General features: G+C 33.5%; 1 protein-coding gene across 1 annotated transcript in view; it reads left to right on the forward strand.

The window, feature by feature from the left end:
- LOC136037619 (uncharacterized) overlaps positions 1-26038 on the forward strand; it is a 51863-nt gene that overhangs the window by 17765 nt on the left and 8060 nt on the right. Inside the window, exon 2 of the mRNA XM_065720334.1 lies at positions 8463-8610. Within this exon, the coding sequence (XP_065576406.1) occupies positions 8463-8580 (118 nt within the window). The 3' untranslated portion in view covers positions 8581-8610. The remainder of the gene's footprint in view (positions 1-8462; positions 8611-26038) is intronic.

The raw sequence follows: 26038 nt of genomic DNA on the forward strand, positions 1-26038 counted from the left end.
AGTTGTCTTTTTAAGTAACCGAAAAATTGGAGGGCAACTAGGCCTCCTTCCCCACCCCCTATTTCTCAAAATTGTCTGATCAAAACTAAGAGAAAGCCATTTAGCCAAAAAAAGAATTAATATGGAAATTTCATTTTAATAATTTATGTACGGAGAGCCAAAATCCAACATGCATTAAATCAAAAACGTTCAGAAATTAAATAAAAAAACTAGTTTTTTTAACTGAAAGTAAGGAGCGACATTAAAACTTAAAACGAACAGAAATTACTCCGTATATGAAATGGGTTTTCCCCTCCGCAATCCCTCGCTCTTTACGCTAAGTTTGACTCTTTGACACAATTCTAATTTTTAAAACAATTTAAAATTTTAGCGTAAAGAGCGAGGCGTTGCGAAGGGGAAAACCCATTTCATATAAGGAGTAATTTCTGTTCGTTTTAAGTTTTAATTTCGCTCCTTACTTTCAGTTAAGAAAAACTAGTTTTTTTAATTTAATTACGTATATGAGGGGGGTTCGCCCACTTGTCAATACCTCGCTCATTACACTAAAGCTCGAATTAAAGCCTAAATCCTTAAGAATGACCCCTGAATCACAAAGGCCGCAGAATAAATAGTTGAAATTACTAAAAATACTTTAGCGTAAAGAGTGAGGGATCAGGAGGAAATGAACCCGTTATATGTGTAATATTTTTTGTTATATTTTGTATATTTTTCGCTCAAAAAATGAGTGTGGGAGGGGGCCTAGGTGCCCTCCAATTTTTTAGTCACTTAGAAAGGGCGCTAGAACTTTCCATTCGAATGAGCCCTCTCGCAAAATTTTAAGACCACTGGGTCGATACGATCACCCCTGGAAAAAAAAATAAATAAACACGCATCCGGGATTTGTGTTCTGGCAAAATATACAAAATTCTACATTTTTTTAGATAGGAGCTTGAAACTTGTACAGTAAGGCTCTCTGATACACTGAATCTAATGGTATAATTTTCTTCAAGATTAAATGACTTTTAGGGGGTCTTTCCCCCATTTTCTAAAATAATGTAAATTTTCTCAGGCTCGTAACTTTAGATGGGTAAGACTAAACTTGATGATGAAACTTACATATTTAAAATAAAAGTATAGCATAAAAGTGTGATTCTTGTGATGTATTTCTTGGTATCAAAATTATGTTTTTTAGAGTTTTGGTTACTATTGAGCCGGGTCGCTCCTTACTACAGTTCTGTAGTAACTGTTTGAAATTACCTTTACCGTTAAGTTCGCTTTATGTTGGAAATAAAATGAAAAAAAGAAGTTTTTTAACTGAAATTAAGGAGTGACATTAACGAACTGGAATTACTCCGCATATCAAAGGGGCTTTTCCATCATCAACGCCTTGCTCTTTACGCTGAAGTTTGACTCTTTTTCTCAAGTTTTCTTTTTAAAACAGCAAAAAACTTTAGCGTAAGGAGCGGGCCGTTGAGGAGGGAAAAACCCTTTTAATATACAGAGTAATTTCTGCTTGTTTTAAGCTTTAATGTCGCTCCTTACTTTCAGTTAAAAAACTAGTTTTTTTTCATTTATTTGTGAACGTTTTTGGATTAATACATTTTTTTTCTGTTTTTTTTCTTCTGTTTCTCTGTTTGGTATCCTGGCATGTCCAATGAATTGTGGGACAGAATAGAAGCAGTTCAAAAAACGTGTCTAAGAATTATTTTCAAACAGGGTAAAGGGCCTTACATTTCCCTTCTTTGGAGAGCAAATCTAGTCACCCTTATGGAAATGAGAGTACAAATTTCCTTGTGTTTTGCCAACAATACCGTGCATAAGGCTTATACTACTTCTCTTTTCCCTAGTGAACATTTACCCACCCGCCACGTCAGGGGTGAATCCAGGATTTTTTTTTTTGGGGGGGGGCACATAAAAGGTTGCTCCGATAAACTTGTGGACAAAGAAAAACCAGCAATTTAAAGGGAATTAAAACAATTTCTAAGTCGTAGGTAGGTAGTGGACATAGACTTTTATTTAATCTAAAATCTGATGAGTTCTATTGAAATTAAAGTCAGATAGAAATATTGATACAAAAAAGTAAGTTAACAAGAACCACCTCGCCATAAAAACAATTAAAAGGTTGTTCACCCTCTACAAAAAAATAATATATTTAATCTTTTCTGCATAAATTGTAGCATTTGCACTTCTGACAACTATAGCGAGTTAGTTAAACTTTGTATTGTCAAAAAGAAAATTAGTACCATATTTTGTTATCATACATTCTTTTGATCTAATTGTTGATTAAACATTAAATAATAGTTCGTTTGATAGTGTAGCAGGAAAAATAGAACAAAGAAATATAAATATAATGATTTCTTAATGTTGTTATTAGCAGCAGATTAAGTCAGAATTTTAAATCTCCCCTCCTTACGAATGAAGATTTCCCCCTCCCTTACTTGTTTACTGATAGGGGAGGAGGGCATTTTAAGTTCAGTCAATAACGAGACTTTGACGATAATGGTAGGCTATTTATAGACAAAGGATAAATATAAGACAATATATATAAGTTCATAATAGTTCATAATATGTTCATAAGATTTTTGTTCGTATAACTTGTTTTATGCTGATTTTTGCTCATCAAACTTATTACATGCTGATTTTTGGTCTTGGAACTTGTTGATTGCATATTTTTGTTCGCAAAACTTGTTGCAAGTTAATATTTCTCCTCGCGAAACAAAATTTTCCTTACCACAAAAATCCAAAATCTTACGGCCCCAATTATTCTTTCGTCTACTATGGTCCTTACTTACGCTCGGAGGGAGATGGATTACTAAATCAACCCAAACCTCCCAAGCAGCTTCATCCGTACAGGCATGAGGTGACATCAAAACTTCCGGAGTAACCCCAACATAACCATTAAAGTCCCCCATAAGACAAAACAAGTCAGGAGGAAACTGAATAGAAAATTTACGTTTTTCATCCTCTAGTATACACCACGTATCCTCCTCGTTGTACGAGCTAGACTCTGGAGGGATATAAATTGCACAAAAAATAATAAACCGTCCATCGGCTTTGACTCTTAACCATATCAAATACAAGAAACACTCTTCAGCCGTTGGACTTTATGCTGAGACAAAACATTTTCAGATATAAAAATTGCGACTCCACCATAAGTTCGTCCATTCTTAGATTTTTTACGATGGACACCAAAATACCGAAAACTTTCAAACTGAATTTCTTTTTCCAACCAAGTTTCAGATGTCAATCCCGTATCTAGGACTCGTGCTTAATGTTCACTATGTCAATGTTCAATTTAAAAATTTAACAATACGTCCAGCTTTCTCCCTACTTTTTGTCAATTACCATTTAGGCCTAAAATAATCCATTTGCACAGTTTTGGACAAAATTTTACTGCGATCCGCATTTCAACAAGATATAACATGTTCACCTTTTTACTATCATTCAATGATACACTTTTTCATTCGAAATTAATCACCAAGTCAGCTGTGATACATTCTCCAAAATATCTTTTGAAAAACCTAAAATAAAACAGCACAAAATAACACTAAAATCCTCCGAATACCAAACAAACGCTTTGTGGTAACGAAACGTAAGTAAGGAGCGACTGGAACGAATAGTTGATAAAACTCTATAAATGAATAAAGGGGTGTTTCGAGAACAATTAATACACCTAAAGAGTCGGCTTTTTATGCTGATTGAATTATACAATATTCTTTAAGCCTAAATTTACCAATCAAAAGGTATGAACCTGAAAAAAATTGCCTGATTTTTGAGAAAAATTGCCTGATCTTTGCGGAAAACAACCCCAAAGGGACAAGTGATCTTGATGAATAATATCAACTATCAAATTCCGCATACAGGAAGACCTGATTACCAAGTTTTCAAACTCCTATCAACCAAACGACGGATTTTTTTCGCTAGGAGAAAGATCACGGGTGCGTGTTAATTAGTTGGGAAAACAGTGTTTTCAGCCATTTTGTGGTACCAAATCACTATTTTGCTCAGCCCAAAGAGAACCAAAAAGAGGAGACCTCTAGGGACGAAAGTTCTCCTCGCACTGAGGAGATGATAGTTGATTGGGAAGTGGATTAATACTTAGTTTTCAAAGGCAAATGCACTAATGAGCTCTTTTCTCGAAGCATTGGTGTGCAAAGGTTAGATTATGATTTAAAGACTCAGATTTGAGGGGTGGTGGTCCTCCCAAACAAAGGTTAATCCTGGACATGCAACGAATAAAGAATAGAAATTAAATAGAGAGCAAGTATTCTCAAATGAAAGTGAGTAACAACATTAAAACTCTATAGAAACGGAAATGACCCCGAATATCATGGGGGCAGTCCCCTCCTTGGTCTCCCATTTATAACACAAAAGCTTGGTTTTGTGTCCCAATCCTTGAAGAACATCTGCTCAAACCAAAGGTCCCTTTAATTGAAATAAAAAGTGTTTTTAAACAACAAGAAAACTTAAGCACATAGAGCGGGAGGTTGAGGAAGGGGCTGCCTCCTGATATGCACGATAATTTCTGTTCGTTTGAAGTCTTATTCATTTGAGAAAACTTGTCTTTTTTATCTAATGTATACAAAGTATACTTTTGTGTTAAGATTAATTAGTTCTTATATATGAAATTAGCAATTTTTTATCCCTTTCTCTGTAAATTCCTTGAATTTCCTGATTAAAATGAATGCCTGCAATTTTCGACGCGAGTTTAAACTTTCAGGGACATTATTGTGGGGCTCAAATGGCCCACTTTTTTGCTTTGCGGGACGGAGAATTTTTTTTTTCCGAGTAGCGCAAAAGGGTATAAATAACATTTTTTTTCGTCTCCTCCCTATCGTCCGACACACTTTGCTTCTAGTTCAGATTTTATCCCCTCCCTCACACACACCCGCAAAGGTGTGTGTGACGCACCCCCAACATTAAATCGATATTTTACGTTTACTACACAACAGCACAATTTCAGTAGCCTACGCCTGTCATTTACTTATCCAAATAGTCATAAAATTACACAAGTTATTGCAAATATATCAGATTACAGGAATCTTCCATTAAGAATACGAGTTCATCCAAAATTCAACGTTTAAAGAAAAAACGGTAAAATTCTAGTTAATTGACTTCTTGCTATCTCAGTAAGGGTTTAGGTTAGGAAAATGAAACTTTCAGGGATGAATCTACAGACTAAAGTATATCCTGGGAAGATATTATGAAGCAACTACCTCCACTCCTTCTCCCTCTAGAGGGCCCTGACCTTTGATGACCTTTAAAAATATGTGTGTGATAAAAGTGGAACCTTGCAAAATACATCTTCTGCTTAATTGAAGTACAACAAAATTGTTTTCAGCTTCATAGCTTTGCACAATGCCATTTTAAAAGGTTTTAAAGATATGCAAATATATTTCCTAAATTTTGAAAAAAAAATTGATATGGCTCAAAATTCTACTCAAATAACAGGAATTACATCTTCAGAACTAAAGGAAGAGAAAAAGCAATTAGTAACTGAAAATTAAGGCAAAATGTTGTTTTGTCAAAATTTCAATAGGTATAGATCTGTCACGTAGGCAAATTTCAGGACCCTCTAGAGGGAGAAGGAGTAGAGATGGGTACTTTAAAATACCTTCCTGGGACATACTTTAGCCTGTAGACTCATCCCTGAAAGTTTCATGTTCCTAACCTAAACCCTTTCCGAGATAGCAAGAAGCCATTTAACTAGAATTTTACCGAAAAAAACAGAAACAAATATTTAAAAAAAACTATCGCTGGAAGTCGTAGGCTTAATCGTATACTAAACGAAAACAGTAAAATAATGAAATTCTTGCTTTATAAAAGGCTATGCAGAATGTTTCTATTAATTATATTATCTTGTTTCCTTCCATTCTTATTCTCTTTTTAAAACCATTTCAAATAATGTTGATGTATAATCGTTTAGTGTTTTGGTGTAATCATTTCAAATAGTATATTGAAACCAATCACAGACTAAATTCTAGACGGTAGAAAACACGTTTATAGAAAGAACTTACGACTTATGACTAAGCTAGATCTTGGGCTAGATCCAATTAACAGGTGAAATAAGATTATTAAGTCTATTATATGGGACAATCAGAGGAGGGATGCGTTCTCAAAAAAGTGACCATGATATTTGGGAAGAACATACAAAAAAAGAAATCTAATGGTACTCATTTTATTCTATCAGCACATTTCCTTTATAAGAGCCCTAACTACCAACTTTTACCTTTCTGAAGAATCCCTTTCCCGCCTCCCAAACACTCTAGTGAATTCGTGTCACTGTTTGGAAATAGGGAAGAGGTAGAGGAATGAGCATGACAAAAACTTCCTGGAACAAATAGGCTCAGAATGCATCCCCGTAAGTTTTACTCTGCTTATTCAACTAGGCTACTTTTCAAGATAACAAATAGTCCATCATCTGGAGTTTTACCGTCTTTTTTTTTTCTTGACAGATATCTGTCATATAAGAAGTCGAGTAACCAGTTGGCCTAGGTAAATAAAATTTTGTAAATATACGCAAGACTCCATACTGAGATAGGGACAAGACAAACCCACTACTCAATGCCTTTTTTTATATTATTTCTTTACACAATAATCGTAATTATTTTCATCGTAATCACAGTAACTGGAATTTTCCTTAGTCTTGTGAGTAAAATCCTATTTTGAAAACAAACTTACGTGAATTCTTAAGAAGAGCCTGAATCCCCTAAACAATTATATTATAGCATGACTCACGCTATTCTTGGAGGGTTTATGGCTCTTTTTAAAAAATTCTGTAAATTTTGTTTTGATACTGATGTTTTACTATTAAGACTAACAAAAATAATAATTACCATTCCTACATCAGCTACAAATGGCAATAATGGTACTTGTGTATTATACCGACCACAATGTTGTTCTTGACCTGCTTAAAGCCAGTTTCTCTGTGTGCATTCAGAGATAATCAGATTAACCTAAGTGCGATAAACTATAATGCAGGTGTATTTCAACTAAATATATTTATAGGCTATATATAGTTGGTTAGGTTAGGTGTTTAATATAATACGTTCTGGGTGGCCTGGTTTCAATAATTACCCGTTGTCGTTTCGATCATTTGGTAAATAAAGTATATATTTTCATCAGATTTGGATACTATATTTCACTAAGCGTAATCAAACTCTACTTCTTGAGTGTGTTCGGTATATTACACAAGTACCCCAAAAAAAAATTGAAGGTAAAATTCTAGTTTAACTACTTTTTGCTATCTTAGAAAGGAGTTAGGTTAGGAACATGAAACTTTCAAGAATGGGTCTAAAGACTAAAGAATGGGTAAAATTCTAGAATTTAGTCTAGTTAAATACTAGTTAAATGCTTGATAATAATAGATTATAATAATTATAGTTAAATACTAGAATTAAATACTAGAATTTAATGTACTGCGAAGGTATTTTGAAGTACCCACCTCCACTAATTCTTCCTCTAGAGGGCCCTGAAATTTGCCTACATGACAGGTCTATACCTACTGAAATTTTGACAAAACAACATTTTACCTTAATTTTCAGTTACTAATTGCCCTTTCTCTGTCTTTGGTTCTGAAGATGCAATTCCTGTTATTTGAGTAGAATTCTGAGCCATAGCAGTTTTTTTTTCAAAATTTAGGAAATGTATTTGGATATCACGATCACGGGTAATCACGGGTGACACGCACCCGTGATTTGTCTTCTGGCAAAAAATACAAAATTCTACATTTTTGTAGATAGGGGCTTGAAACTTCTACAGTATGGTTCTCTGATACGCTGAAACTGATGGTGTCATTTTCGTTAAGATTCTACGACTTTTAGGGGGTGTTTCCCCCTATTTTCTGAAATAAGGCAAATTTTTCTCAGGCTCTTAACTTTTGATGGGTAAGACTAAACTTGATGAAACTTATATATTTAAAATCAGCAATTAAATGCGATTCTTTTCATGTAGCTATTAATATCAAAATTAAATTTTTTAGAGTTTTGGTTACTATTGAGCCGGGTCGCTCCTTACTACAGTTTGTTACAACGAACTGTTTGATAATGTGGCTGTAGGCTGTTAGACAGTGAGATAGGCGTGATCTTGGCACGTAGTGACATTTTGTACCAAGCAATGTTATGACAGGATGAAAGGTATGGTTTAATTGTCTATACTATAAGATGTATCAAAATCTTCCTTTTATCTTTGAATGCTTGAAAAAGATTCAGGCTTCCAGAATACAGTTTCAGGAGAAAAAATTATTTATATGTAATAGGCAATCGATATCGGGTATGAGGGGAGGAGGGTATCTTCTACTACGTCCGTTTTTGACTAGACAAACCTGAATAAAATATTTTTGCATACTATTTTTTCCTGGTGTGTCACATTTTCCACAATAATCATCTTTTCGGTGGTATATTTTATTTATTAAAATTTTTGTTTACATATATATTTTTTATTGATATGTTTGTATTTATGTATATTTTATTTTTATTTTTCAGCCTTGAAAGACCGCATTTTACATTTATTCACTTTAATTACACTGTAGTCACCGGAGAAAAAGATTACTTAGCCTACCAAAGTAGCTATTGCCAAATTTTCACTGAAAAAAAGGAGTAGAAAAGATGTATTAATGCCTAATCAAACCAGGTGAGAGAACTTTCAGCTTTTTTTAATTTTTTCTCAGGAACGAATATTTTCTAGATTAAACAGTTTCCAATTACAAGGAATCCAAGATCAATTGTCCGTAATAAAAAAAATTAGAGCAATAGACGAACTGTACTAATCCATAGGGACAGAATTTCTGCCTCATTTAATTTTTCAATGGTCTGTCATTAGTTTTTCGCTTCTTTTTTTGTGGCACTTGATATTAACCAATTCTGGTTAATTAGGAAAAAATAGAAAAAATGAAGTATTTTTAACTTATGAGCGGGTGATGGGATCTTAATGAAATTTGATGTTTAGAATGATATTGTTTCTCAGAGCTCTTATTTTAAATCCTGAGCAGATTTGATGACATTGGGGGGGAGTTGGAGGGGGGAAACCTAAAATATTGGAAAACGCTTTTGAGTAGAGGGGTTGGCATGAAACTTGATGGTGAAAATAAGCAGAAGTCCTATATACCTGATTGATATAACCGAAACCAATCATGATCCATTGGGAGGGGGAGGAGGGTTAATTCTGAAAAATTAGAAAAAATGAGGTATTTTTAACTTATGAAGGAGTGATCAGATCTTGATGAAATTTTATATTTAGAAGGACTTCGGACCTTGATACGTGATTGATATACTTGGAACGGATACGATCTCTTGGGAGGGGGAGGGTTAATTCTGAAAAATTAGAATAAATGACGTATTTTTAACTTACGAAGGAGTGACCGGATCTTCATGAAACTTCGTATTTAGAAGGACCTTGTAACTCAGATCTCTTATTTTAAATCTCAATCGGATCCAGCGTCATATGGGGGGCAGTTGGGGGAGAGGGACCGGAAATCTTAGAAAATACTTAAAGCGGAGAGATCATGATGAAACTGGATCGGAAGAATAAAAACAAGTCTAAGGTATGTGACTGACATAACCGGACCGGATTTGCTCGCTTTGGTGAAGTTGGGGGGGGAGGAGTAATTCGGAAAAAAAGGTGTTTGTAGCTTACGAACGGGTGACCAGATCTTAATGAAATTTGATATTTAGAACGGTGTTGTGCTTTAAAGCTCTTATTTTAAATTCCGACCAGATCCTATGACATCGGGGGGGGGGAGTTGGAGGGGGAAACTGGAATTCTTAGAAAATGTGAAAATTGGGCTACTTTTATCTTACGAATAGGTGATCAGATCTTAATGAAACTTGATATATAGAAGGATCTCATGTCTTAGATGCTCCATTTTCGACTCGAATTTGATCCGGGGACATAGGGGGCTGGAGGAGGGAAACAGAGATCTTGGAAAACGCTTATAGTGAAGAGATCGGGATGAAACTTCATGGGAAGAATAAACACAAATTCTAGATACGTTATTGACATCATTGGAATGGATCCTTTCTATTTGGAAGAGCTGGGGGGTTGTTACCCCCAGCTCCTTGTATAAACTACCTACTCAGGGGAAAATATTTCTCCTTACCCTCTAGATCGATTTTCTACTAAATAATTGCTGAAATACTGAGCGTCTTTAAATGGTAACATCGTGCCGAAAATAGGCAAAAGATATAAAAGTTATGGAGTCTGAGTAACAGTAGTAGAGTAGGAGGGACTGGCCAGTCAGAGAAGATTTGTTTCGTCATATTTCGCTGACGATTGAATGTGTAAAACAGTATATTTTCTGTAATATTTAGAACATATTTTTCCTGTACGGAACTTCGACGAGGGGCTTGAGATATCTATTAGTTTTTCCATTTTTTATTATCTTGTCTGTTTCAATATTAAAAAAAAGGCATTTATTATGGTGAACAAAATAGAGACGAAAACCACACTGCCTTTCCATAATTAAATAAAAAAAAAGTTTGTTTTAACTGAAAGTTAGGAGCGACATTAAAACTTAAAACGAACAGAAACTACTCCGTGTATAAAAGGGACTGTTCCTCCCTCAACGTCCCGCTCTTTTCGCTAAAGTTTTACTCTTACTCTAAATTCTACTTTATTCAATTCAATTCAATTCGTTTATTAACAAAAAAAAACAAATCACACACTATAAACTAACTACACCCTAAGAGAGCACTGTCCGTAACGGGTGACAGTATTCATTCAATCATCAAGAAAAGAAATATAAGGTAAGAAAAGAAAAGAAGAAGAAGGGAAAAGAAAAGAAAACAAACATAAATTAATAAAACATAACATAGAGAACTATCGGTAAAAGAAATTAGGATCTAATTCAATATTTTCCATTAAGAAGCTTTTAATCTTACTTTTGAACTCTGGTAGGCTATTAGCATTTCTCAAAGTGTTTGGCAAATAATTCCATATTTTCGGTCCGGTAAATTTGATTGAAAAACCAGATGACGTGAGACGTCTCGTTTCTGTAACTAGTTGCGATGCATGTCGAGTATCATGTTGGTGAATTTCATCATTCCTTCGAAAAGCTGACATAAACGACTCAGGTGCGGTATTTGTGCTTACTTTATATAAAATTTCGGCAATCTTTTTTTCTCGAAATTGAGCCACATTTAATATCTTAAGTCTTATTAAAAACGCCTTCAACTCTGACGAGACTCAAGCTTGCAAATTGCACGTATAGCTTTATTCTGAAGAATTTGAACTTGCTTCCATTCTGACTTATAGTTTGAAGCCCAAATGCTTATTCCATATAAAAGATATGAGTAGAATAGACTAAAATATAGGATAAGTAATATTTTATGGGGAAAAATAAATTTCAGTCTATGGAGAATACCAACAGCTCTTGACAGCTTCATACAAAGAAATTTAATGCGGATTGCCCAATCCAGCTTTTCATCAATTATTATACCTAAATATTTAATGTGGTCAACTCGTTCAATTTTTTCGTGGTCTGCCGTATTTATCTTGCTGTCGTAAACTGGGTCATTTCCATGCTTAAAAATGATATACTTCGTCTTTTTTTGTATTAAGGGAAAGCCCCCGCTCTTCAAAGAATTCAGTTGCTGCCTGGAGGCAAACTTCAGCGTTTGTAATTAGTTGCTCACGGTTTTTATGTGTTAGAAATAGTACTATGTCGTCCGCAAAATTTATTATATATGCAAAGGGGATATCAGCCAAAAGTTAATTCACATAAATTAAAAAAGTAATGGTCCAAGAACTGATCCCTGGGGCACCCCACAAGTTGCATCAAATGGATCTGATAAGATACAATTAGCAAGTATTTTACTGCGTCTATTTGTTAAATATGACCGAATCCATTCAAGAACCGTCAACTTTATCCCATATCCTTCTAATGTTTCAAGAAGGATGTCAAAATCAACGAAATCAAAAGCTTTTGTTAAATCTAGAAAAATTGCCAGTGAATATAAACCATCATCTTGCGCCGCTTTTATATCCATTATAAGATCCGTAATTGCGAGTTCAGTGGATCTGTTTTTCCGGAATCCATATTGTTTATCAGAAAGAATTTTATTAGCTTCAAAGTATTCATATAGTCTTTTTGCAGCAAGCTTTTCATATATTTTCGGAAAAATTGGAAGTAAGCTGATTGGTCGATAGTTATCAATTACTGTTGGGTCTCCTCCTTTAAAAAGTGGAATTAATTTGGATTCTTTTAGTTTAGTAGGGACAATACCTTCTTCAAGGTTTCTGTTTATAAGGACCGTAAGAGGCTCAATGATTGCTGGTTGTATTTTTCTTATTAGTTACAAAGAAAGTCCATCTAGGCCCGTTAATCTTGTCCCTTTAATTTCACAAATGCATTTTTTTACTTCATCACATGTAACAGATGAAAATTTTTACATTTCTGCCATTGTCTCTTGTTTCTTTAGTTTTGGAGGTGTTACCTGTGTCATTAGTTTATTTTTTGATTTTGCATTCGACAGTTTATCTTTTATTTTTTGTCCTTTATTTACAAAAAAGGAACCAAGAAGACTTGAAATTTCTTCCGGTGATTTTATTGATTCTTTTTCACTTACTAGTTCTTTTATATGATGTATTTTTTCCGATTTATTTGGATCGATGACCGAATTAATTATTTGCCAAGTTTTCCTGGGGTTCCCATTTGCATTTTTAAAACTATTTTGAAAATATATTTCCTTTGCATTTCTTTTTAGCTGGTTTAACTTATTTCTATATTCTTTAAACTGGTGAAAATTCTCTTCAGACGGATCATTTAAATATTGTTTATAAAGAGTTTTGCGGTTGTTAACAGAAACGAGAAGTCCCCACGTCATCCATGGCTTTCTGGGCAAATGCTTACGCTTTGGCTCCTTCAACACAGGACAGTGGTAATTATAACTGCTTGTAATTAAATCAATAAATGCCGAATACGCTGAATCTGAATCAACGTGGGCTGGAAAAAAATCTTCCCACTGAATATAATTTAAGCTTAGTACCAGATCCGCAATATTTTTTTCTGACTCATCTCGCCGATTAAGCCTGTAATTCGTTTCTGACTTCATTTTACTTTTACCCGTCACTACTTCAATGAAAGTAGCAAAATGATCTGATGTTTGAAATAATAGCATTTCTACGAACTTTCTGACAATATTTTGGTGAGATACAAATATATTATCAATCAGAGTCGCGGACGTTGGGGTTACCCTTGTGGGTATTCGGACAGGTAACAGGTAACAATAGCAGGTAACAATATGACATACAGTTTTGAAGAAATAACAGATTTTTGTTATTTTTTAAAGATAGTAGATCCATATTAAAATCCCCAAGCATTATTAGCGGGTACTGATGACACTTCAACTTTGTCAAAAGCTTTTCTAGTTCATCCATAAATATTTCCGTATCACCTGACGGGCTATGATATACCAACACCATTAGAATTTCCTGATGATTTAATTTTACCTTGAGACAGAATGACTAAAATATTCCTTCAACACGAACATTAAAATCAGGTATTAGCGAATAATCAAGTCCTTGTCGCACATAATACGCTAGGCCACCTTTCCTTAGATTTTCACGGTTTAATACTTCTAACGAGAAACCCGTAATATCAAGCATTTTCTTATCCATACTCTCTGTAAGGAACGTTTTTGTCAGTGCTAGAACATCAAATTGATTATTTCTACTAACAACTTCAGATATTTCATCATATGCTGTCTGTAATGACTGACAATTTAAGTGACCAACCCTTAAGTCCGACTTATTTACCTTTTTCGAGCATTCACTTACATATCTGCATGATATAATATCTACCCATAATTCACTTTGTTCTTTGTCATCTTCACCTAGCGTTGTGTTTATCAGAGAATCCAGGCACAGGGGATTTTTTTCAAACTGTTCTAGTCGATTCATCTGTATAACGCACTAAATGAACTAATTAATTAATCACTAACCCAATGACTCCCTGTCTTGTTACATTACTGGTTGAGAAGGATCGGGCAATGCAATTATGTCATCGACATTCGTGATTCGCTTTGTAGTTGACCCGATTTTGACCATGATTTTTCCGTCTACTGTCCAAACATTCCAATTTCCAACTTTGTCTTTAGTAGCATTGAGGAGGTCTAGCCTCGCTTTAGTCTAAGACTCAGAAATGAAGAGACCTGTTCCTTTTAATTTTTTTCTTTCACTCAGCACTCTTTTTGCCAACAAAACTGTTCTGAAGCTCACCTCAAAAGATGCCCCTCTCTCCTTTGTCTCGTTGCCAATCTTTCGAACATCACTTATATCGGCTATGCTGAGGTCACTAATTTCCAGCTTTTTTTTCATAATGTTCAACAGATTTGATGACGCAGTTTGTGAGGCTGAAACCTCTTTTACGCCATGTATGACCAGCTTTGTTGCCTTTGCTTCCTGTTTCAAACAGTCAATCTCACACCATAGCGAATTGACTGACTTTTCATAGGTCGAGATCATTTTTTAAATTCGCAGTAGTGACTTATGGTATAGTTCAAACTTCATGTCGTATTCGATCTTCAAACTGTCGTGGACAGCTTGAGTGATTTTTTCAATCTGAGAAATCGTAATTCCTGGCATATTTTCCTTTAGTTTTTCTACTTGTTTTGTGATTTCAGCAGAAACCGTTGTGCTAATATTGGCTTGATCGGACGCTATCTTGAGTGTTATTTGATCAAGCGATTCTCGAAGCGAAGTTGCGTTACTCAAGACAGTTCCACCAAGATCCAGATTTTGAAGGATTTCTTTTAGTGCTTTTGCTACTGCGGGCCGTTTGTCAGTTTTGGCCACTTCATAACCAGCATCGTATGCCATTAGGGACCCAGCAGAAACAATTGCGAGTTCATTTTTACCTCCGTAGCAGAGTACTTGGTACTTAACTTGACCGTCCTTAATTGGTATAACTTTTAGTATCTTCACGGGCCAGCTTTTGTAGTGTGTAAATCGGCAAAACACTGTTTCACCGATTGTAAATATCAGTGGGCGGGGACTGACTATATCTCGATACTCAAAGTTTGATTATAGTCCAAAAATACGGTAAATGACTTATCTTATTCGAGGTTTTTAATTAATTCAATATATAATCCTTTTTCCACCACTGGTTCAGATTCAGTCTTTTTACAATTAAATAAAAAAAACTATTTTTCTTAGCTGAAAGTAAGGAGCGACATTAAAACTTAAAACGAACAGAAATTACTCCGTATATGGAATGGGTTGTCCCCTCCGCAATTCCTCGCTCTTTACGCTAAAGCTTTTAATTGTTTTAAAAAGTAGAATTGTGGCAAAGAGTCAAACTTTAGCGTAAAGAGCGAGGAATTGCGGAGGGGACAACCCATTCCATATACGGAGTAATTTCTGTTCGTTTTAAGTTTTAATGTCGCTCCTTACTTTCAGTTAAAAAAATTAGTTTTTTTATATTTAATTTCTGAACGTTTTTGAATTAATGCATGTTTGGTTTGGGCTCTCCACACATAAATTATTAAAATGAAATTTGTATATTAATTCTTTTTTTGGCTAAATGGCTTTCTCTTAGTTTTGATCAGACGATTTTGAGAAATAGGTGTGGAGAAGGAGGCCTAGTTGCCCTCCAATTTTTCGGTTACTTAGAAAGGCAACTAGAACTTTTGATTTTTAACGAACATTTTTATTAGTAAAAAATATACGTAACTTAAGAATTAACTTACGTAACAAACTATCATAACCTTATATTTTTATTATGTATACGAGGGGGTTTGTACCCTCGTTAATACCTCGCTCTTTACACTAAATCGTAAGTTTTGTCCCAATTCTTTAAGAATGACCAGGAATCAGAAAGGCCGTAGAATAAATAGTTGAAATCACTAAAAATATTTTAGCATAAAGAGCAAGGTATTTATCTCCTCCTAAATACCTCGCTCTTTATGCTAAAGTATTTTTAGAACCCCTCATATGCGTAATAATCTCTGTCCGTTTTAAGTTTCAATGCTACTTCTTCCTTTCATTTGAAAAACCGTTTTCATGTTTATTTTTCATTGTTTTCTTATAGTAATGCAAGAGAATCCTGCGGCCTTTTCATTGAATTTTTCTTCCCCCCATGACAGATTCCTCCAAGGAAAGATCCTCCAACATAGCCCCCTCTCCTCAGCCCTACACCAAAACAAAATAAAATCCCCCTGAAAACGTCTATACACTTCCCAATAACCATTACTATGTGTAAACACTGGTCAAAGTTTGTAACTTGCAGCCCCTCCTCCAGTGATTGTGGGGGAGTAAGTCATCCTCAAAGACATAGTTATTATGGTTTTCGACTATGCTGAGCAAAATGGCTATCTCAAAATTTTGATCCGTTGACTTTGGGGAAAAAATGAGCGTGGGAGGGGGCCTAGATGCCCTCCAATTTTTTTGGTCACTTAAAAAGGGCACTAGAACTTTTCATTTCCGTTAGAATGAGCCCTCTTGTGGCATTCTAGGACCACTTGGTCGAAACGATGACCCCTGTAAAAAAAAAAAAAAAAAAAAAAAAAAAAAAAAAAAAAAAAAAAAAAAAAAAAAAAAAAAAAAAAAAAAAAAAAAAAAAAAACACGCACCCGTGATTTGTCTTCTGGCAAAAAATTACAAAATTCCACATTTTTGTAGATAGGAGCTTGAAACTTCTACAGTAGGGTTTTCTGATACGCTGAATCTGATGGTGTCATTTTCGTTAAGATCTTACGACTTTTAGGGGGTGTTTTCCCGTATTTTCTTAAATAAGGCAAATTTTCTCAGGCTCGTAACTTTTCATGGGTAAAACTAAACTTGATGAAACTTATATATTTAAAATCAGCACTAAAATGCGATTCTTTTGATGTAGCTATTGATATCAAAATTCAATTTTTTAGAGTTTTGGTTACTATTGAGCCGGGTCGCTCCTTACTACAGTTCGTTACCACGAACTGTTTGATATTCACTTTAATCTGTTGCGTAACACAGAAATCACTTTTCAAAATATAATCCTTTTTCAAAACTGGTTTTAACTGGACGAAGTCTGAATGAATACTTATTAAACAGTAAATAACTTTAGCGTAAAGAGCGGGACGTTGAGGGAGGAACGGCCCCTTTCATACACGGAGTAATTTCTGTTCATTTTAAGTTTTAATGTCGCTCCTTACTTTCAGTTAAAAAAAACTTTATTTTTTTTATTTAATTTCTGAACGTTCTTGAATTAATGCATGTTTCATTTTGGCTCTCCACAAATGAATAATTAAAACGAAATTTGTGTATTAATTTGTTTTTTTTTTGCTAAGTGGCTTTCTCTTAGTTTTGATCAGACGATTTTGAGAAAAAGGGTGGGTTAGGAGGCCTAGTTGCCCTCCAATTTTTTGGTTGCTTAAAAAGGCAACTAGAATTTTTAATTTTTAGCGAACGCTTTTATTATTAAAAAATATACATAACCTACAAATTAACTTACGTAACGAACTTCTATACGTATATTTTTATTATGTATATGGGGGGGGTTGCCCCCTCGTTAATACCCCACTCTTTACACTAAAGCTTTGATTTTGTCCCAATTCTTTAAGGTTAACCCCCTGAATCACAAAGGCTGTAGAATAAATAGTTGAAATTACTAAATACTTTAGCGTAAAGAGCGAGCTATTTAGGAAGAGATGGATCACCCATATTCGTAATAATCTCTGTCTCTTTTTAAGTAATGCTTAACTTTTTAACTTTCAGTTGAAACAATTTTTTCATATTCTTTTTTTTTTAATAATGCTATAAAATCCTGCGCCCTCTTCATGGAATTTATCTTCTCCCATGAGAAATTCCTCCAAGGGAAGATCCTCCCACGTAGCCCCCTTCCCTCAACCCCCCTCCCCCACTAACCAAAAAATCATCCTAAAAATGTCTGTACCTCTGAAAAAAAAAAAAAATTAACACACACCCGTGACCGGTCTTCTGGCAAAAATATCAAGTTCCACATTTTTGTAGATAAGAGCTTGAAACTTCTACTGTAGGGTTCTCTGATACGCTGAATGCGATGGTGTAATTTTCGTTAAGATGGTATTACTTTTAGGGGGTTGTTCCCCCTATTTTCCCAAACTAGGCAAATTTTCTCAGGCTCGTAACTTTTGATGAGTGATGAAACTCATATATATATATATATATATATATATATATATATATATATATATATATATATATATATATATATATATATACTAGCTGTTGGGGTGGCGCTTCGCGCCACCCCAACACCTAGTTGGTGGGGGCGCTTCGCGCCCCCCCCAAGCCCCCCCGCGCGCGTAAGTCGTTACGCGCCATAATAGTTACGCGCCATTGTAGTTATGTCCCTATGTCCCACCTGTGAATATAGATATATATATATATATGGTTTTAACTACGTAAAACTTGCGAATATACAACATTCTTTGCTGTCCCATTGTCTTTGCATATAAATAGATTGTCAGGTTATCCCCCTGTTTCCCCCGGTGTCCCCGTTGTAGTTGTGTCCCTGTGTCCCGGTCGTCATTTATATTCCCTGTGTCCCGGGTCCCGGTCATCATTTGTATCCCGGTGTCCCGGTCTGTATATACATTCGTTTTTTAGTTTTGTTTTTCTCCTTTATTTTTTTCCTTATTTTTTCTTTTTTAGCTTATTTAGATTTTTAGATTTTTTAGTTTTTTTTATTAGTTTTTAGTTTTTATTTCTTTTTAGTTTTTTTGTCCCGGTCGTCATTTATATCCCCCTGTTTCCCCCGGTGTCCCCGTTGTAGTTGTGTCCCTGTGTCCCGGTCGTTATTTATTTTTTAGTTTTTTACCTTTTTTTAGTTTTTTTAGTTTTTTAGCTTTTTTATTTTTTTTATTAGTTTTTAGTTTTTTTGTAGTTTTTGCCTTTTTTTTAGTTTTTTTAGTTTTTTAGCTTTTTTATTAGTTTTTAGTTTTTTTTGTGTCCCGGGTCCCGGTCATCATTTGTATCCCGGTGTCCCGGTCTGTATATACATTCGTTTTTTAGTTTTGTTTTTCTCCTTTATTTTTTTCCTTATTTTTTCTTTTTTAGCTTATTTAGATTTTTAGATTTTTTAGTTTTTTTTATTAGTTTTTAGTTTTTATTTCTTTTTAGTTTTTTTGTCCCGGTCGTCATTTATATCCCCCTGTTTCCCCCGGTGTCCCCGTTGTAGTTGTGTCCCTGTGTCCCGGTCGTTATTTATTTTTTAGTTTTTTACCTTTTTTTAGTTTTTTTAGTTTTTTAGCTTTTTTATTTTTTTTATTAGTTTTTAGTTTTTTTGTAGTTTTTGCCTTTTTTTTAGTTTTTTTAGTTTTTTAGCTTTTTTATTAGTTTTTAGTTTTTTTTGTAGTTTTTGCCTTTTTTTAGTTTTTTTAGTTTTTTAGCTTTTTTATTTTTTTTATTAGTTTTTAGTTTTTTTTGTAGTTTTTGCCTTTTTTTAGTTTTTTCAGTTTTGACGTCACCTGATCCAGTTTTTTCAGGTGACGTCACCTGATCCACGATCCACAGATCCACAGACAACTTATTTTTATATATATAGATAGTTTTTTTTTTTACTTATGTCCTGGTCGTCATTTATACTCCCTGTGTCCCGGTGCTTTGTTGATTGCTAATCGAACATTCCTTTTGTCCTGGTCGCTTTCTCTTTGAGTGTCGTCATTTATTAGTTTTTTCCTTTTTTTTTAGTTTTTTATTGGTTTTTACCTTTATTTTAGCTTATTTTTCAGTTTTTTCCTTTTTTTTAGTTTTTTTTTATTTTTTATTTTTTTTAGTTTTTTACCTTTTTTTAGTTTTTTTAGTTTTTTTAGTTTTTTAGCTTTTTTACTTTTTTTATTAGTTTTTAGTTTTTTTTTGTAGTTTTTGCCTTTTTTTAGTTTTTTCAGTTTTTTTTTTTAGTTTTTTATTGGTTTTTACCTTTATAGTTTTTTTAGTTTTTTAGCTTTTTTATTTTTTTTATTAGTTTTTAGTTTTTTTTTGTAGTTTTTGCCTTTTTTTAGTTTTTTCAGTTTTGACGTCACCTAATCCAGTTTTTTCAGGTGACGTCACCTGACACATCCATCCACACATCCATCCACAACTTATTTTTATATATATAGATATATATATATATATATATATATATATATAAAATCAGCATAAAAATCCAATTCTTTTGATATATGTATTGGTATCAAAATTCTGTTTTTTAGAGTTTCATTTACTATTGAGCCGGGTCGCTCCTTACTACAGTTCGTTACCACGAACTGTTTGACAAACAACTACAAAGTAGAAACAATATGGGAAAATCTTTTCAAGACAGTTGAAATCAATTCTGTGAATATTTCGGCCTTATGTCCAAGGACCGTTTTCAGCACAATGCGATATATATATATATATATATATATATATATATATATATATATATATATATATATATATATATATATATATATATATGTATATATATATATATATATATATATATATATATATATATATATATATATATATATATATATATATATATATATATTTATATATATATATATATATATATATATATATATATAAAGATACATTAAAATGTGAGAATTAAAACTAATAATATTTTTTTTAAAAAAACAGCCTTAGCATTCTTACTTCAACGAAGTCAAACAGTTCGTGGTAACGAACTGTAGTAAGGAGCGACCCGGCTCAATAGTAACCAAAACTCTAAAATATGGAATTTTGATATCAATAGCTACATCAAAAGAATCGCATTTTAAGCTGAATTATAAATATATAAGTTTAATCAAGTTTAGTCTTACCAATCAAAAGTTACGACCCTGAGAAAATTTGCCTTATTTTGGAAAATAGGGGGAATCAACCCCTAGAAGTAACAGAATTTTAACCAAAATCACACCATCAGATTCATCGTATAAGAGAAATCTTTTGCAGAAGTTTCAAGCTCCTATCTACAAAAATGTGGAATTTTGTATTTTTTGCCAGAAGGCAGATCACGGATGCGTGTTTTTTTTCAGGGGTGATCGTATTGACCCATGGTTTTAGAATGTTGCGATAGGGCTCATTCTAACGGAAATGAAAAGTTCTAGTGCCCTTTTTAAGTGACCACAAAAATTGGAGGGTACCTAGGCCCCCTCCCACGCTATTTATTTTCCCAAAATCAACGGATCAAAATTCTGAGATGGCCAATTTATTCAACGTAGTCGAAAAACCTTATAACTATGTCTTTGGGGACCACTTACTCCACCACATTCCCCCTGAGAGGGCCTACAAGTTAGAGGGGATATGTTGGGGGAACTTTCCATCGAGGAATTTGTCATCGGGGAAGAAAATTTACATGAAGGGAGCGCAGGATTTTCTAGCATTATTTACAAAAAAAAAAAATATAAAAAAGTTTTTTCAACTGGAAATAAGTAGCAGCATTAAAACTTAAAACGAACAGAAATTAATAAGCACATGAGGGGCTCACCTTCTCCTAATACATCGCTCTTTACGCTAAAGTATTTTTAGTAATTTCGACTATTTATTCTACGGCTTTTGTGATTCAGGGGACATTCTTAATGAATTGGGACAAAATTTAAGCTTTAGTGTAAAGAGCGAGGTACTGACGAGTATATAGGTACTAAAAACATGAGAATACAAAAGTTCGTTACGTAAGCTAATTTATAAGTTACGTATATCTTTTACTAATGAAAACATTCGTAAAAAATTAAAAGTTCTAGTTGCCTTTTTAAGTAACCAAAAACATTGGAGGGCAACTAGGCCTCCTCCCCCACTTCTTTTTTCCCAAAATCTTTCGACCAAAACTATGAGAAAGCCATTAAGCAAAAAAAAAATATATATATATGCAAATTTCGTTTTAATTAATCCTCTGCGGAGAGCCAACATCAAAACATGCATTGATTCAAAAACATTTAGAAATTAAATAAAAAAAAGCTTTTTAGCTGAAAGTAAGGAACGACATTCAAACGAACAGAAATTACTTCGTATATGAAAGGGGCTGCTTCCTCAAACTTTAGCGTAAAGAGCGGGACGTTGATGAGGAAGCAGCCCCTTTCATATACGAAATTATTTCTGTTCGTTTTAATTTTTAATATCGCTCCTTACTTTCAGTTAAAAAAAACTTCTTTTTTTTAATTTAATTCAACCAGGAATGACAAATAGAATGAAGTGAGATGGTAAATTCACTCAAACAAAACAGAACAAAGTGATTAAATACAAGTTTTCAGAGCCAACCTTGCATTTTTGGCAGCCTGCCTCAAAGGACTTTTCATAACTGGTTCAATACTATTATAAATCGGTTAAGTAAAATATTTTGTTGTATCATTTTTAATTAAATTTGAGCATAAAGAATTTAGTGAGAACTCCCCCAAGTCCCTGTTGAAAGAAATATTATTATTTATTTTGAGACTAATTTCGATAGATTCCCGAACCACCTGTTTTATCCTAAATCACTACTGATGGTTGAAGATTTTTCAAAAAGTACCGTGTGGAAGGAATTATTAAATATATGCCGACCTAAAGCAGGATCAAAGGAGTTGTTGGAACTATTAGAAATTAATGCCCTGTCTATGTCTTTTTTATACTGTTGTAGCCGTTTTTCTAGATTCTGATGTGTCCTGCCAACATAGCAATTTCCACAGTCAAAAGGTATTTGATAGACTCCTCTTTGGAGAGTAACTGGGGTCTTATCTTTACCAGAATTTAAGAAATTAAATGATTTGAAAATTATTAGTAAAAACTACATATAGATTATTTTGTGTGCAAATATTTTTTAATTTTGTTGTGATTTTTGGGATATGCGGAAGACAGACAATATTTGAGGGCTTATCAGTAGCTTCACATTGTGAAATATCTTCTTAGATTTTACAAGAATACTTTTTTAGTCTACGGTTAATTATCTTATTGACAAAAGGAAGGGGGTATCCATTACAAAAAAGAATATCCCTGATAAAGTTTATTTCTGCATTTATATACGAATTGGAGCAAACGTTCAGGACACGATCAATGAGAGAAGTTACAACTGCTCTTTTAACTTGTGTGTGTGGGGGGGGGTGATTTGAATTAAAGTGAAGATATCTATTGTTTTGAGTTGGCTTTCGACAAATAGTAAAATCCACTTTATCAGCATTATGAATAATTTATTTTCAGTTTCTTTTCAGAAGGTAGTTTATTTTCAATTTCAACTTCTAGGGTGAACTGCAAATTTTGGACATAAGTGTTAAGATGATCTAAGAAGCCCCAAAGTTCAGCTTCCCTGTAATTCCAAAATGAAATTACGTCGTCCATATAACGACCCCAATAGACATGTTTTAAAAAATAAGAATTTAATGACCAATTTTCAAGGTTCTCAACATAAATATTTGCGAGTAGCCCGGACAAAAAGTGCTCCCATAGGAAACCCATTTGTTTGCTGATAAAAAGAATCGCGAAATTGAAAGTACATAAAAAACTTATTACAAATTTTATTCAGAGTCATTAAAACTTCACAATCAATTCCTGTCGCTGAAACCTCGATTATGTGCTAATTTTCTTCTATTTTTTTTTTAATAATTCCTCAGAAATAGTCACATCTATATTCGTATACATGGAAACAGTGTCAAAACTACTAACTATTGTGTTTTCTGAAATGCTTGTCCTACTAAGTTTTTTTAATTAAATCTGCCGAATTACAAATATAGGAATTTTGGTATTGGAATAAAGGTTTGAAAGCTGTGCAAAGCCATTTCCCATTATTGGCATCGGGGGCTTTAGTATAGGGAATACCTTGTTTATGTATTTTTGGTAAACCATAGAGTTTGGGACAGAAACTACCACTTGGGAAAAATTTATTCTATAAAATGTGGGGTGATATACCATTTTGTTTTAGCTGCTTTAATACAATTATAATATTATTAACAAACAGATCAGTAGGATCATGAGTTATTGTTTATATGTAATTGTGTCATTTAAATGCGAAAGAATTTTTTTGTCATAGTCTGTCGTATTCTAGACAACAAATGAATTGCCTGTGTCTGCTTTAGTTATTATAATAGAAGGGCGGAGATTAGATAGTATTTTTATGTCGTGCAAATTTTTTGGTGTGGAAGTGGTAGGAGGGTTTAACCTTTTTTTGGCTGTTATAAAGGGTAATTATAAGACCAGATCTAACTTCATCAGGGTTAGAAACAGATGTATAGTGTTTATGCAAAGCGGACTCTAGAGAGGAAACTATATCTGCGAAAGGAACTTGTTTCGGTAGAAAGGAGAATTTTGGACCTTTTTCCAGTATTTCGATTTCCTGGGGCTCCAAAGTGTTAGAAGAGAGGTTAACAATAGCAGGTCCAGGAGTGAATCTTGGCGAATAAATACGGTTTCTCATCTAAGATTCATTTCTCAAGCCTTCCAATTTTTTATTGAGGCGTTCCTTGGACAAGCAAAAATCATGGCTAAACAAATTCCTTTCTAATCCAACAACTTGAGCAAAATCAACAGTGGACAGGTTTTCCAACAAAAAAGTTTCCAACGATTTCCTCTCTGGAGAAATTATATGTCTTTTTTGTTTTTTGTTCTTAATAATATGGACTAAGGTTTTTAACTGTAGTGTATGGGGAAATTGCGCTTCTTTCCGGGTATTTAAATGTAATTTATATCTTAAAGACTATAAAGACTGTTAAACTTAAAAAAGTTTAAAAAAAAACATTATTAGTTTTAATTCTCACATTTTAATGTAAGTTTATTTATATATATATATATATATATATATATATATATATATATATATATATATATATATATATATATATATATATATATATATATATATATATCTCTCTCTTTCTCGTATTGTGCTGAAGACGGCCCTTGGAAACAGGGCCGATATTTTCACAAAATTGATTTCCACTATCTTGAAAAGATTTGTCCTATTGTTTCTATTTTGTATTTGTTTATTATGTTGAAGAGGACAAACAGGCAGTATGTAGCAAACAAATTTTAGATCTAAAGTAAAAATCCATAAAAGATAAAAAGCATGACTTGAGAGAATATGAACATTTGTCTGATTCTCTGATCATTTATTTATTTATATTTTTTTGTCGGGTTGGATAGATGCCTTGGCAGTATTCAGTAATCAAACTTTTAAAATTCGTTAATGGTTAATTTTTCCTTGCTTTATTTTCCTGGCCAACATCAAATCATCCTCTTTTCTGCCTCTCTTCTTCGTCTCTCTTTTGATTTATTTTTATTGTGCTGATTTTGTTGCCTAGTCTCTCAATAAGAAAATATTGACTTGTTCATCGTTAATCTGGCCTCGTTTTAAGTTTGAATAAAAAAAAATAATAAAGTTTTTGTAACGGTAAGTAAGGAGCGACATTAAAACTTAAAACGAACAAAAATTACTCCGTATATGAAAGGGACTTTTCCTCCTCAATGCCTCGCTCTTTACGCTAAAGTTTGACCCTTTCTCTTAACTCTACGTTTTAAAACAGTAGAAAACCTTAGTGTAAAGAGCGGGGCGTTGAGGAGGAAAAGTCCCTTTCATATACGGAGTAATTTCTGTTCGTTTCAAATTTCAATGTCGCTCTTTACTTACCGCTACAAAAACTTGTTTTTTTTTATTTAATTTCTGGACGTGTTTGAATTAATGCATGTTTTAATCTTGGCTCTTCGCACAAAAATAATTAAAAAGAAATTTGCATATTAATTAATTGCAATTAATCGGAAGATTTTGAGAAAAAAGAAGCGGAGGAGGCCTAGCCAGGGCTGCCAAATTTTGTTTAAGGAATGTGTCATATTTTTTCCGAAAATGTGCTTTTTGTGTCATCTCAGATTTTATAATGTGTCACAAAATGTGTCATATTTTTTTGCTACAAGTGGTATCATATTCAATTGTCAAATCTTTATTTAGAGTTTTGAATATATAATCTTTTCCAAATCAGTTCAAAAAGGAGTAAACTTAACCTTAAAATATTATTTTTGGATCGAGACGTTTTTATGACGTCATGAAAGTAATAGGAGCATTCGATTATGTTACACAGTATGAATTTGTGTCGGGGCGGCCAACGAGGCAAGTTTACACTTATAAAAGTTTTTGGGACAGTCAATTCCGACACTGAATTAAAGACTTTTCGCATGACGCCTT

Source organism: Artemia franciscana, chromosome 17 (genome assembly GCF_032884065.1).
Source record: "Artemia franciscana chromosome 17, ASM3288406v1, whole genome shotgun sequence".
In the NCBI taxonomy this organism is placed as follows: domain Eukaryota; kingdom Metazoa; phylum Arthropoda; class Branchiopoda; order Anostraca; family Artemiidae; genus Artemia; species Artemia franciscana.